The sequence below is a fragment of the Phallusia mammillata genome, chromosome 2 (genome assembly GCF_965637545.1).
Source record: "Phallusia mammillata chromosome 2, kaPhaMamm4.hap1.1, whole genome shotgun sequence".
Taxonomy (NCBI): domain Eukaryota; kingdom Metazoa; phylum Chordata; class Ascidiacea; order Phlebobranchia; family Ascidiidae; genus Phallusia; species Phallusia mammillata.
The window spans coordinates 25,915,460-25,928,031 of record NC_137253.1 but is presented as its reverse complement, the minus strand read 5'-3'; the positions used below and the strand labels follow the sequence as shown (position 1 = coordinate 25,928,031).

Genomic DNA, 12,572 nt, shown 5'->3' with positions numbered 1-12,572 from the left:
GCCTCATCTTTTAGTCTATTTTAATAATCCGTTTTCAAAAAAGTGAACCCGACTCGATAATTACAGCAAAATGCAATTAACTAACACCCACTTTGGACCAAATGCCAATAGTGACGAAATACGCTAAGTTCAATACAATTTTTGAAATCTTTTCGGGCCCATTATATTTTTTAAATTCGCAACATTGCCTCATCTTTTAGTCTATTTTAATAATCCGTTTTCAAAAAAGTGAACCCGACTCGATAATTACAGCAAAATGCAATTAACTAACACCCACTTTGGACCAAATGCCTATAGTGACGAAATACGCTAAGTTCAATACGATTTTTGAAATCTTTTCGGGCCCATTATTTTTTTTAAATTCGCAACATTGCCTCATCTTTTAGTCGATTTTAATAATCCGTTTTCAAAAAAGTGAACCCGACTCGATAATTACAGAAAAATGCAATTAACTAACACCCACTTTGGACCAAATGCCTATAGTGACGAAATACGCTAAGTTCAATACAATTTTTGAAATCTTTTCGGGCCCATTATTTTTTTTAAATTCGCAACATTGCCTCATCTTTTAGTCTATTTTAATAATCCGTTTTCAAAAAAGTGAACCCGACTCGATAATTACAGAAAAATGCAATTAACTAACACCCACTTTGGACCAAATGCCTACAGTGACGAAATACGCTAAGTTCAATACGATTTTTGAAATCTTTTCGGGCCCATTATTTTTTTTAAATTCGCAACATTGCCTCATCTTTTAGTCTATTTTAATAATCCGTTTTCAAAAAAGTGAACCCGACTCGATAATTACAGCAAAATGCAATTAACTAACACCCACTTTGGACCAAATGCCTACAGTGACGAAATACGCTAAGTTCAATACAATTTTTGAAATCTTTTCGGGCCCATTATTTTTTTTAAATTCGCAACATTGCATCATCTTTTAGTCTATTTTAATAATCCGTTTTCAAAAAAGTGAACCCGACTCGATAATTACAGCAAAATGCAATTAACTAACACCCACTTTGGACCAAATGCCTATAGTGACGAAATACGCTAACTTCAATAAAATTTTTGAAATCTTTTCGGGCCCATTATTTTTTTTAAATTCGCAACATTGCCTCATCTTTTAGTCTATTTTAATAATCCGTTTTCAAAAAAGTGAACCCGACTCGATAATTACAGCAAAATGCAATTAACTAACACCCACTTTGGACCAAATGCCTATAGTGACGAAATATAGTGACGAAAGTTCAATAAAATTTTTGAAATCTTTTCGGGCCCATTATTTTCTTTAAATTCGCAACATTGCCTCATCTTTTAGTCTATTTTAATAATCCATTTTCAAAAAAGTGAACCCGACTCGATAATTACAGCAAAATGTAATTAACTGTCACCCACTTTGGACCAAATGCCTATAGTGACGAAATACGCTAAGTTCAATACAATTTTTGAAATCTTTTCGGGCCCATTATTTTTTTTAAATTCGCAACATTGCCTCATCTTTTAGTCTATTTTAATAATCCGTTTTCAAAAAAGTGAACCCGACTCGATAATTACAGCAAAATGCAATTAACTAACGTCCACTTTGGGACAAATGCCGAAAGCGACGAAATATGCTAAGTTCAATGCAATCTGGGAGCGTGATTTTGTTACTCTACGGTTTTAGACATGGTGTCCTATTTACCTCGTTAGTTGACCCTTTTCAGTTGTTAGACACATGCAGCGAGGAATATGGGTTTACAAGGGCAATAGCAGTAACAGCAATTGTTTGTCGCGCTATCCGCGCTGGTATTAAAAAGCACCATAACGAATTGGTGCGAAGTCAGTAGGTCGTCTTTTCTTGTTGTTTGGTATATGTCACGTTCCGTTTTTCGGGTACGCTAAAAGTGGGTACGACTATCGGAACAGTAACGCACTCGTACTTTGGTCAGCAATAAATTCGTTTTTTACACTTCAGTTATCCCTTTTTCGAATAAAATCGAATTACAAGAAATATGATTACTTACAGACATAGTAAACGATTTTAAGCAGTGGTGGGATTCAGCCGGTTCGCACCGGTTATATAAAACCGTCTCACGAATTTTTATGATATCAGCGACCAGTTGTCCAGTTCGCGTTACTTTTAACTGTCAATGGACTTTTTGTTACAGAACCGGCTCTAAAATATGACATTTGTGACAGAACCGACTGACAAAACATTTGAATCCCGTCAATGATTGTAAGTTAAACCATCATATCAAATTACAAATGTACAACCACATGTACGCTAAACGCCCAACCGTGCAAACTTCTACCAGCGTGAGTTTGTACTAAAATGACTCGTTTACAAAACAGGGCTACCTATGAGTAACAATGGCTAAGGTCAAGGGGTTAACTCCGCTGGACACGAGGATTAACAGCAAAGCGGCGAGTGACGGGCGACACGATGAAACCGGCACATTTATGGATGATAAGAAAAGTAATGAGGTTGTAAAGCTGCAGCCTGCAACAAAAGACTTGGTATGAACGTCCGGGGGTTGCGAGATATCGTCGCATGTGACTTAGGTCATGTACTATTGCCGAGGTCGATCTATAGCAAAATTGTGACAATATATAACGGCTGCAACGCATAACTGCATTTAAGTCAGTAAATTAAGGCGAGAGATAATCATTTGGTGAAAGTTTTTGCAATAATTTGGCAGTAAATATAACGTTTTGCACTCCATTTGATGGTTTTGAGAAATACTTTAGGTGGTTTTGTGAGTTTCCAAAAACGTAATAAACCGAAAACCTGTTATTGGACTAGCGTAAGTCCGATTAGAAGGTAAAAATAATTACTGCATATTCTACGGGTAAATCATCGAAATGTGCAAGGTTGTGGGGCCACATTGTAGCTAAGACGTTATTGTTTGGACAAAATTATCCGTAGATTGGTTATAGGCTTACATTATTGTGAGCCTATGATTAAAAAGGAATGATGTGACAGTGCTGAGGATGTATGAAGATTTTGTGATTCAGTTTATTACTTCAGTTTATGTTGTGTTCGTAAAAGATTCAATGATACATTGAGAAGTCGGCGTGTAATCCTGTATCAACTGAGAAGTTTAATAAAGTTCTGCGAAATAATGGCTTTGTAATGTGTGCATGTATGTAGTGTTTTATTTAGTTACTCTGGGTCGCAGATAATCACGTCCGTTACATACAATATCTAAATACGTTGTACACAGCATCGTTCAGTTTGAATTGCTAAAAATATTTCCGAATTTCGGGAGCACTGTAACAAAGCTTTTTGGGGCACATTGGCCTGTGCCTAAGTATTTAAGCCGAATACGATGAAACAAAATTTCGCGATGTTACACGAGTTTATAGGCTACTTGATTTCCTGATTGCTTTCTTTTGAACATCTCGATCTCTGTTATTTTTTAACTTTATTAGTCAATTTAGTTTGATTATTCATTGAGCCTCGCAATACGATTTATAAAGCTGCATAAAAAATGCTGAAATTCAAACGGACGCCACCAGTGGAGTACGAGTGGGGTGTAAGCGGAAAGCAGACGCATTATCTTCGTCATAAATCTTTGCTTCCTTCGGTTTTGTTGCTCACAGACAGCAACGGAAGAAATCTTGTTTTGCCGAAGGTAGTATCGTCAGAGAACGAATCATTTTCGTTAAATGTCATTTGTATTCCAGGTGGAAAGATGGAGCACGGGTGCATTGAACTAGAGCGAGGACAGCGATTTAAAAACATCGATATAATTGTTCTGGCGCTTGGAACAAACGATGTCGCCAACGGTCACTGTGCTTACCATCACCTAATTGAAAGACGATGTTTACGTCTTATTGATACATGCCAAAAAAATTATCCAAATGTCCAGGTTGGTGCTTCAAATATTTTATACTTGTGATATTAAAGTAGGTATATACGTACAGTGTTGCACACCGTTCGCAATACGATAATGAGGTATAAATCTTGAGAAACCATTTCGTGCATGTGTTACAAAGTGAAAACTGGCTTTAAATAGGGGTGTCGAACTCATTTTGGTCTGGAGGCGACATGTGGTCTGGTGCCAAAGGTTAACCATAAATAAAACATAAATGTTTCCTTGTTTTTACAAATGACAAATAAGAATGTCATGTTACGGCACAAAAACAGTTATCAGTTGTTTTTTTGCGTCATAAAGGGTGTTTTTGCAATTATGTGCTTTTGGAAAAAGAAGTTTATCGTACTTTTCTGAATAAATGTTTCGGTTAGCATGAAAAGGTTTTACAACTTATTAGGCTTACGGGGCAGTGACCGTTTCATCGCGCAATTTGCAGGGTATGTAACACTGAAATTGTTCCTAAAAATGTACTTAGTTAAGTTTTTAACCAACTGTTGAAGGAAATAAAATACCGTTATTGCTCAGTTGTAAGCCGCATACAATAAAGTTAGTGACTACTATTTCATAATGCTAAAATTTGTTGGAATTAATGCTAAGTTAAATTTATATTCAATCTGGTGGTAACATACTCCAGCGATATTAGAGCACCTTTAGAAAATTGGTCATCTGCCGATTTTTAGCAGTATTGTTTGTTGTAAAATTTGTCCCGTGACTAGTATCAACAGTTTAATATCGGCCGCAAGTTTGACATTTACCTGCTACGGTTTGCATGCTTGTTTATAGAAGGCAGAAGAGTAGTAAGCACTGAAGCTGAGTGGAAGTTATGATATTTTTCAACAGATCGTCATCGGAGGTATACTGCCTCAAACAAACTTCCACCACAAGTGCGTTGGTTATGCGAATTACATGATGAGAGGATTGTGCAACAGACTAAAATTAAGCTTTTTGGATTTTAATGTGCCCGGTCGCCGAGAATATTGGTCTGACAAACTTCACCTTTCCGACTGGGGATTGCAGCATTATGTGAAAAGCCTTGAAGCCCATATACAAACCATCTTGTTTGGTAAGAAAATATTTGTGAAAACCAAATTGCAAAAACCACAATTTGATGTTAATTTTAAAATTTATCCTGGACGTTGTTTTCCATAAAAGTATGAAAAAAAGTGACAACGACGTTGATTTTAACAGAAGTGCCCCAATTTTTGAAACCCCACTAATCTTTCGACTCAATGTGCACTCTTTTTCACTTTAGAAAACTATACAGCTGCTTGCAGTTCAAACAGCACTGCACCAACAAAAACACCAGAAGAATCAAAAAAGTTTCGCAAACTTTACAATTTCGGATGTGTTGTGGATTCATTTCATGGCAGCCCTTACAAAACAAAGCCATTAAAACATGAGGTAGGCATTGTATAAAAAATGTAATCAGTCACCGAAATTGTTAACGCACCAACTGTGTACACAGAATGGTAAGAAATGGCGACCTCAAAGCAGTGCGAAGTCTTCCCCATCAGCTGCAAAGCCATCCGTCCCAGCCGAGTCTACCCCCTCTGGCGCGAAACCTTCTGTCCCAGGCAAGCCCAACTCTTCTGCTGCAAAACCTTCCTTCCCAGGCAAGCCCAACTCTTCTGCTGCAAAACCTTCCGTCCCAGCCAAGCCCAACTCTTCTGCTGCAAAACCTACCGTCCCAGCCAAGCCCAACTGTTCTGCTGCAAAACCTTTCTTCCCAGGCAAGCCCAACTCTTCTGCTGCAAAACCTTCCTTCCCAGGCAAGCCCAACTCTTCTGCTGCAAAACCTACCGTCCCAGCCAAGCCCAACTCTTCTGCTGCGAAACCTTCCGTCCCAGGCAAGCCCAACTCTTCTGCTGCAAAACCTTCCTTCCCAGGCAAGCCCAACTCTTCTGCTGCGAAACCTTCCTTCCCAGGCAAGCCCAACTCTTCTGCTGCAAAACCTACCGTCCCAGCCAAGCCCAACTGTTCTGCTGCGAAACCTACCGTCCCAGGCAAGCCCAACTATTCTGCTGCGAAACCTTCCTTCCCAGGCAAGCCCAACTCTTCTGCTGCAAAACCTACCGTCCCAGCCAAGCCCAACTCTTCTGCTGCGAAACCTGCCGTCCCAGGCAAGCCCAACTCTTCTGCTGCGAAACCTGTCGTCCCAGGCAAGCCCAACTCTTCTGCTGCGAAATCTGTCGTCCCAGGCAAGCCCAACTCTTCTGCTGCGAAACCTGCTGTCCCAACCAAGCCCAACTCTTCTGCTGCGAAATCTGTCGTCCCAGGCAAGCCCAACTCTTCTGCTGCGAAACCTCCGATCCTAGCGAAGTTGCACTCAGACCACGCATCAAAGGGAATGGCCAACAGTTGGTCGTGCATGTCACAGATGAAATCAGCCCTTGCCCTTGCTATCAGTCTCACAAGGAAAGGTTTGTCTTGCATGTGTTATTTCTTTGTTTTTTACATAACATTTCTGTTGTTTGGTTTGCACTGTGTGGGATTTACATTTATTTTCAATTTGTTTGCAACGTTTCGGCACTATTTCCGCAATGCCAACGTATGTCGACGTAGACAATTGATTCCTGTCTTTTATTTTTATATGTTGGTTTGGGCGATTTGCCTTCCACATAAATTGGTAAAAGTAGGTGGTGCTCGCTACTGCAATGTTGACAGATTGATTAAAGCAATTGCGACATTTTGGCGGAAGAATAACCTTAAAAAATTTGATAAAAAAACTGCTCTCGAATTTTTGAAAAGCAATGACTGTTGGCAAGGATATAACATTTCTACTCGACTTAGGCGTTTAACTAAGTTTTGTGTTTCTCATGAAACAAAGATCAAGGCAATTCCCATACCAAAATCGCTTTCGTCAAATGTGGATGGGGTAAAATGGGACAAATCGAGAATTCGTTTGTTTGCAAGCTGCCTCCGGTATTATCCAAACTCCACGCGGATCCCAAGACAAGCTATTATTTCATTTCTTACGTCTGGTGGTATAAAAAATAATCCAAAAAACGTTCTCCAAATTAGACGCAAATGGTTAAATCACACCTCATTTAGAAAACTAATACAATCTACGTATTGTGAAATAAATGATTGCGCTGAAAGTCACGACCAGAGTATGTCAGAAAGTGAACACGAGACGTTGCCCGACAATGTTCATTGTGTTTGCGAACAAAAATGGAAAGGTGAACTAATGGTTGAATGTGAAATATGTTGTAAGTGGTTCCACCCCAAGTGCGTTCTCGATCAGTTGTCACCCGCTCTGGGATTTTCACCCGAAGTATGGAGTAAATGTCATCTTGTTTGTGAAGGATGGTCAGATGGCCGAAGTAGTCGGTCCGTTTATAAACACAAGCTCTGGCTATCTTCCAAACAAGAGTTCGACAAAACCGCTGAAAGTGAAAAGGAGTCCTCACCAGAAACAGTTTTTTTGCAATCGAATTTGTCAACTGCATTAAATGATGATGTTCAGTCGCCTACAGAAGTTTTTAGCGATTTAGATGAAAGCGTTCGCAGTGTGACAGAGGTTTTAGTAAAAACCGTCGCTTTGAATCAACCGCAATCAAATTTGTTAACTGCATTAAATGAAGATGTTCAGTCGCCTACAGAAGTTTTAAGCGATTTAGATGAAAGCGTTCGCAGTGTGACAGAGGTTTTAGTAAAAACAGTCGCTTTGAATCAACCGCAATCAAATTTGTTAACTGCATTAAATGAAGATGTTCAGTCGCCTACAGAAGTTTTAAGCGATTTAGATGAAAGCGTTCGCAGTGTGACAGAGGTTTTAGTAAAAACCGTCGCTTTGAATCAACCGCAATCAAATTTGTTAACTGCATTAAATGAAGATGTTCAGTCGCCTACAGAAGTTTTAAGCGATTTAGATGAAAGCGTTCGCAGTGTGACAGAGGTTTTAGTAAAAACAGTCGCTTTGAATCAACCGCAATCAAATTTGTTAACTGCATTAAATGAAGATGTTCAGTCGCCTACAGAAGTTTTAAGCGATTTAGATGAAAGCGTTCGCAGTGTGACAGAGGTTTTAGTAAAAACAGTCGCTTTGAATCAACCGCAATCAAATTTGTTAACTGCATTAAATGAAGATGTTCAGTCGCCTACAGAAGTTTTAAGCGATTTAGATGAAAGCGTTCGTAGTGTGACAGACGTTTCCGAACAAACCGTTGTTTCGGATGACCAAAATTCGAATTTGTCCTCTGAAAACCTTGAAGTGCCTATGGCTGTTTTATCCGAAAAAGATAACGAAATTGGCGACCCGTTTTATGATGTGTCGGTATTAGATACCACAACCATTGAAGACCTTGGTGGGGTTGGTGACAAAACCAAAAAAAAACATCGGCATGTAGACATGGTCAGGGTTGAGGATGTCATTGAATTTTCGCTAGAAGATTGGAGAAACATGGTGGCAGATCGTACAAGAAATCGTTTTGGTACCGACTTATATCGTGAGCTGGTTTTAGACAAACTTCGAAAGGTGTATTGCTCGTGCGTTCCAAACTTTTCAAACAATTACTTGGTTGATGTTGATGGTGTTGCAACAATTAAAAACCAAGACGATTGTTACAAAGAAGGTTGGGTGAATTTGTATTGCAGCCATAGAAACTGCAAAAACTGTAAATGTGAGGTAAAATATTCAATTACATTCGTGTCATATGTTGATAAAGTGGAAGGGCACGTAAGGGTGAGTGGAAATCGAAATCATCAACCTGGGTGTAAAAGGCGAAGAAGAGTTACTGGTTCGTTTAGGAATACCCTGCGCAAAAGCATGCAAACGAAGACCGCTGTTAAAGAGTACAGAGAACTTTACGACCAAATGGAACCGGAAGAACGTTGGTTAGGTGCGCACACATATCTGCCGTCCCAATCTGTATTGAATAATATTAAAAGTGAAGGAAGTCTAGGTCGCCGAATAAGCAAATTGTGGTACATTAATCTAAATACTTTACGCTTAGAAATGGAAAAGGAAAGCCAATACTTTATCAGACACATTTCTGTTCATCCGCCAATGGTCGTAATGTATTCCGAAGCGCAGGTAAAAACTTTCAATCAAATTTGTGTGTTTGATATTGCGTACTTAGATTCGACAGGAAGCATTTTGCGACGATTTGAAAATTATTCCGATTTTCAGGTGTACACCTTATTAATCAGAAACCCAACACAAGGTGGAACTCCCCTTCCCGTAGCAACATGTGTCAGTTGTTTACATGATGCAAATACAATTAGTCATTTTCTGGAAAACTTTTTGTTCGACGTGGCTAAAATTTGTGGTCGTGCTAAAAAACCATCGCTAATTATAATTGATGGGTCAATGGCTATGTGGAACGCTGCATTGAAAGCGATATTGCATGAAACGCGATTAGACTTTTACAACCGCTGTTTCAAAATTGTGACCGGGAGATTTGACGAGGTTGACTTGACCAAAACTATCTTTCATAATTGCTACAGTCATGCCATGAAAGCTGCCAAGTGTTTATGCCATAAATACAGCAATAAACGTAAAATCGTTACAACTTACTTGTTTTGGATTAACGTAATGTTTTCATGCACGACGCTACCTGAACTAGATGAGGTCGTAGAAAGTTTTTACATTTTGACAAACTGTAAAAAAACCTCTGCGTTGGTTGAAAAACATTTTAAACGCCTTCAATTATTTCGGCTACGGGACTACACCGACGATGCCAATGGTAAGAACGGCAGCGACGATAGCACTGATTATTTTTATGCTTGCAAGTCGTCCGACAGATTGCAGGAACGTCATTCACCGTTTTACGTTAGGTACAAAAATAACTTAGATAATTTTAATACTTCGCAAGTGTGCAAGGATCACATGTATACCAATTGCGACGAAAATGTTTATTGCAACCCTCAGTTGTGTGAGAAGGTACTGGAAATTATTTTAAGTAGAATTTGCGCAACCTCGCAGTTAATGCTTGGAGATTTAACTCGGCATGACACAAAAGGCAATCAATCAAGCGAACAACTCGATGCGTACGAAGCATTTTTCAAAAAGTGTGAAATTTTGCAACAAGCTGGTCACCAAACTATTATGTTAAACAATCAAACTCAAGGTATAATTGAAGAACATTTCGGAGACATGAAAGTTAATTTTATTGATGGCAAGCGTGTAGGGCGAATTGACGACTTTGTGGTAAAATACTTCAACGCCATAAAGGTTTTACAAAAACAGTTCGCCGACTCTGTGCAACACCTTACAACAACTCCTAAAAAAGTCTCGAAAACACAATTTGTTCCGTTTGCAACTTCGACGCCTATGGTTGTGTCTAAGTTTAAGAAAAGAAAACGCAATGCGACCAGTTTTTACTCGTCACAAGGTTTCGTGAAACAGCTAAAATATCAAAATAAGGCAACTTCGTTACAGGACAGTACCGAAGTGACAGACACCCCTGTTATTCCTGCTTTCATATTTTGTCCCAATAATGACGATGTTGTTGCAACGTGTAAACCCGTAGCAGATCTCGTTTGGAATAAAGTTCCTTTAAACCCAGTAACAATTGCAAATTCGGCTCTTGTTATGCCATGTAACCAAACGTTATCATGGCTGGATTTGTGCTCTATTTGTCCTAAGCCAATTGGTTCTACGTACACAGCTTTGACGCAAAACGCATACAAGTCCCACTCCGATCAAACGCTTGGTTGGTTAACAGACAAGGCTGTTGATCATTATATTGCACGAGTTGTTCGTCTTTGTAACTATTTACGTGCTGATCAATACGGATACATCTCCACGTTATTGGCATCAGAAATTTTAAACGGCAAGAAATTTAAGAATATTCATAGGGCATTCAAAGAAATTGTTCGCAGTGACGAAGACATAAAAGATAACGTTTTTGTTGCGCTACTACATCACAGTCATTTTCTTGTACTGTGGTTTAATAAACCCAAAAAGTCGCTTACTCTGTATGATTCTATGCAACCGACGGAAACAGGACTAATCTTGTTGCTGAAAAAAACGCTGGTCCCGTTATTTTGCAAGTTATCCGGCTATGACGTGCTTTTGCTATTAGACTCGAAAGTGCAACAGAACAACGGTTCAAGTTGTGGGGTATGTGTTTGCTACACTGTTGATTTAATTGCAGCAGAAACCCTGGGTATGAGCGTTTTTCCGTTTGACGAATTTAGTTTTCGACAATGGCAGACTTATGCATTAATTGAGAATTCGTGCAAATGTAATGTTCAAATTAAAGAAGGATGGAAAACGATTTTTTAACTGCTTGTGGTCTTCCAAATGATTTTAATAATTGCTGGATAAATTCAACTTTGCAAGCGGTTCAAAGTCTTGTTGTTGAGCTGCCTAAAAGTTTTGTTCAGAACATACAAGGAAAGCTAGCTGGTTACATTTGCAGTTTAGTGCAGAAAAAAGTTGAAGTTGACTCATACACCGCATTAATCGAAGAAGTTTGCAGATACAACAGATGGAAAGTAGGAGAGGACCAAGATGTTAGTGAGTTTTTCACACTTTGCGACTTTGAACTGGTTTTGCAGCATTGCAAATTAAATACGCGTTTTCAACTTAAGACATCAAATACGTGTGTGGTTTGTGGTACGGTGTCAAGAACAGTGAATAATCAAAGCATTATATTTCTGTCAATGTTTCAAAATATACCCGACAACCAACTTCTATCCGAGTATTTTAATGCAGAACTTAATGATACTGTCGCTGCCCACTGCTCAGTTTGCGGTGAACATACGGAATCATCTGTGGCATCACAAGTAGACAACGCTTCGGAAATATTTTGCTTGGCATTAAAGCGGAACGTTTTGCAAAAGAAGTGTTGTACTTCAGTAAACCCTGATAGAACTCTATCCTTACAATGTTTTTCGCAAACGTATCCCTACAAGTTAGTTTCTGTGGTAGTTCATATGGGATCTAACGTTGCATCTGGTCATTACGTGTGCTATAGATTTGATGAACTAGGATTAACCCTCTTCAATGATAAAATGGTAAAACGGACATTATTTGAATGCGAAAAAGAAAACATTCTGACTGGAAGTTGCCTGTTTTTTTACAAACGAATCGGCGGAGATGTTGACGCAATTGCCAAAACTGTAACTCCAACGACGTCAGTTAAAGTAATAGTTAGACGGCGACGTCACGTCAACTTGTCATCTGTTGCAACGAAAGACATTGTTGTCAGCAAAGACATAGATCTACAGCAATCAGTTGACGACAATTTAATTCTGATTTCGGACTTTGAAAACCTACACTCAGAAACAAAAGAAACGTACAAATATATTGCTCACAGTCTGCATACAATTCTTTCCAAAACGTTTAATGAAGCCAAACGCTTACCCGAGTGTTATCGTATGTGTTTATTTCATGAAAAGCGCAGAAGTGAACTGATTGGCATAAATCAAGAATTTAGGTTTTGTAAGGGTTTAAATAAAGAATGCCTTGAGAATGTTGTGCGCTTTGTTGATCACAAATTCTGTCGTTCTCGCGTGCGTCAGCGTTTTATTGGACAACAAATATTTAGAGAATCTTATGTGGGAAAAGAACTGAAATCTGAATATTCGCCATCAGGAAGTTTGATTTCTTCCGCGCTTGAAAATACTCCTTTTGATATCAACTTGTTTCTAACCCACGTACTAAATTTGGAAGCTTATATACATTGCGCCATCAAGGTGAAGAATATGTCGTACGTAGATGCTTCAAGAGAAATGGGTATGTCGGCAAACACTTTTCAATGA

At 38.9% G+C, this 12,572-nt stretch overlaps 1 protein-coding gene across 1 annotated transcript; it reads left to right on the top strand.

The window, feature by feature from the left end:
- Window positions 1–3,104: 3,104 nt before the first annotated feature.
- LOC145213208 (uncharacterized) lies at window positions 3,105–12,572 on the top strand. Its single transcript, XM_080081439.1, has 6 exons — window positions 3,105–3,854; window positions 4,701–4,923; window positions 5,113–5,261; window positions 5,326–8,701; window positions 8,816–11,050; window positions 11,149–12,572. The coding sequence occupies exons 1-6, from the start codon at window positions 3,474–3,476 to the stop codon at window positions 12,570–12,572; spliced, it is 7,788 nt and encodes a 2,595-aa protein (XP_079937565.1). The 5' UTR covers window positions 3,105–3,473.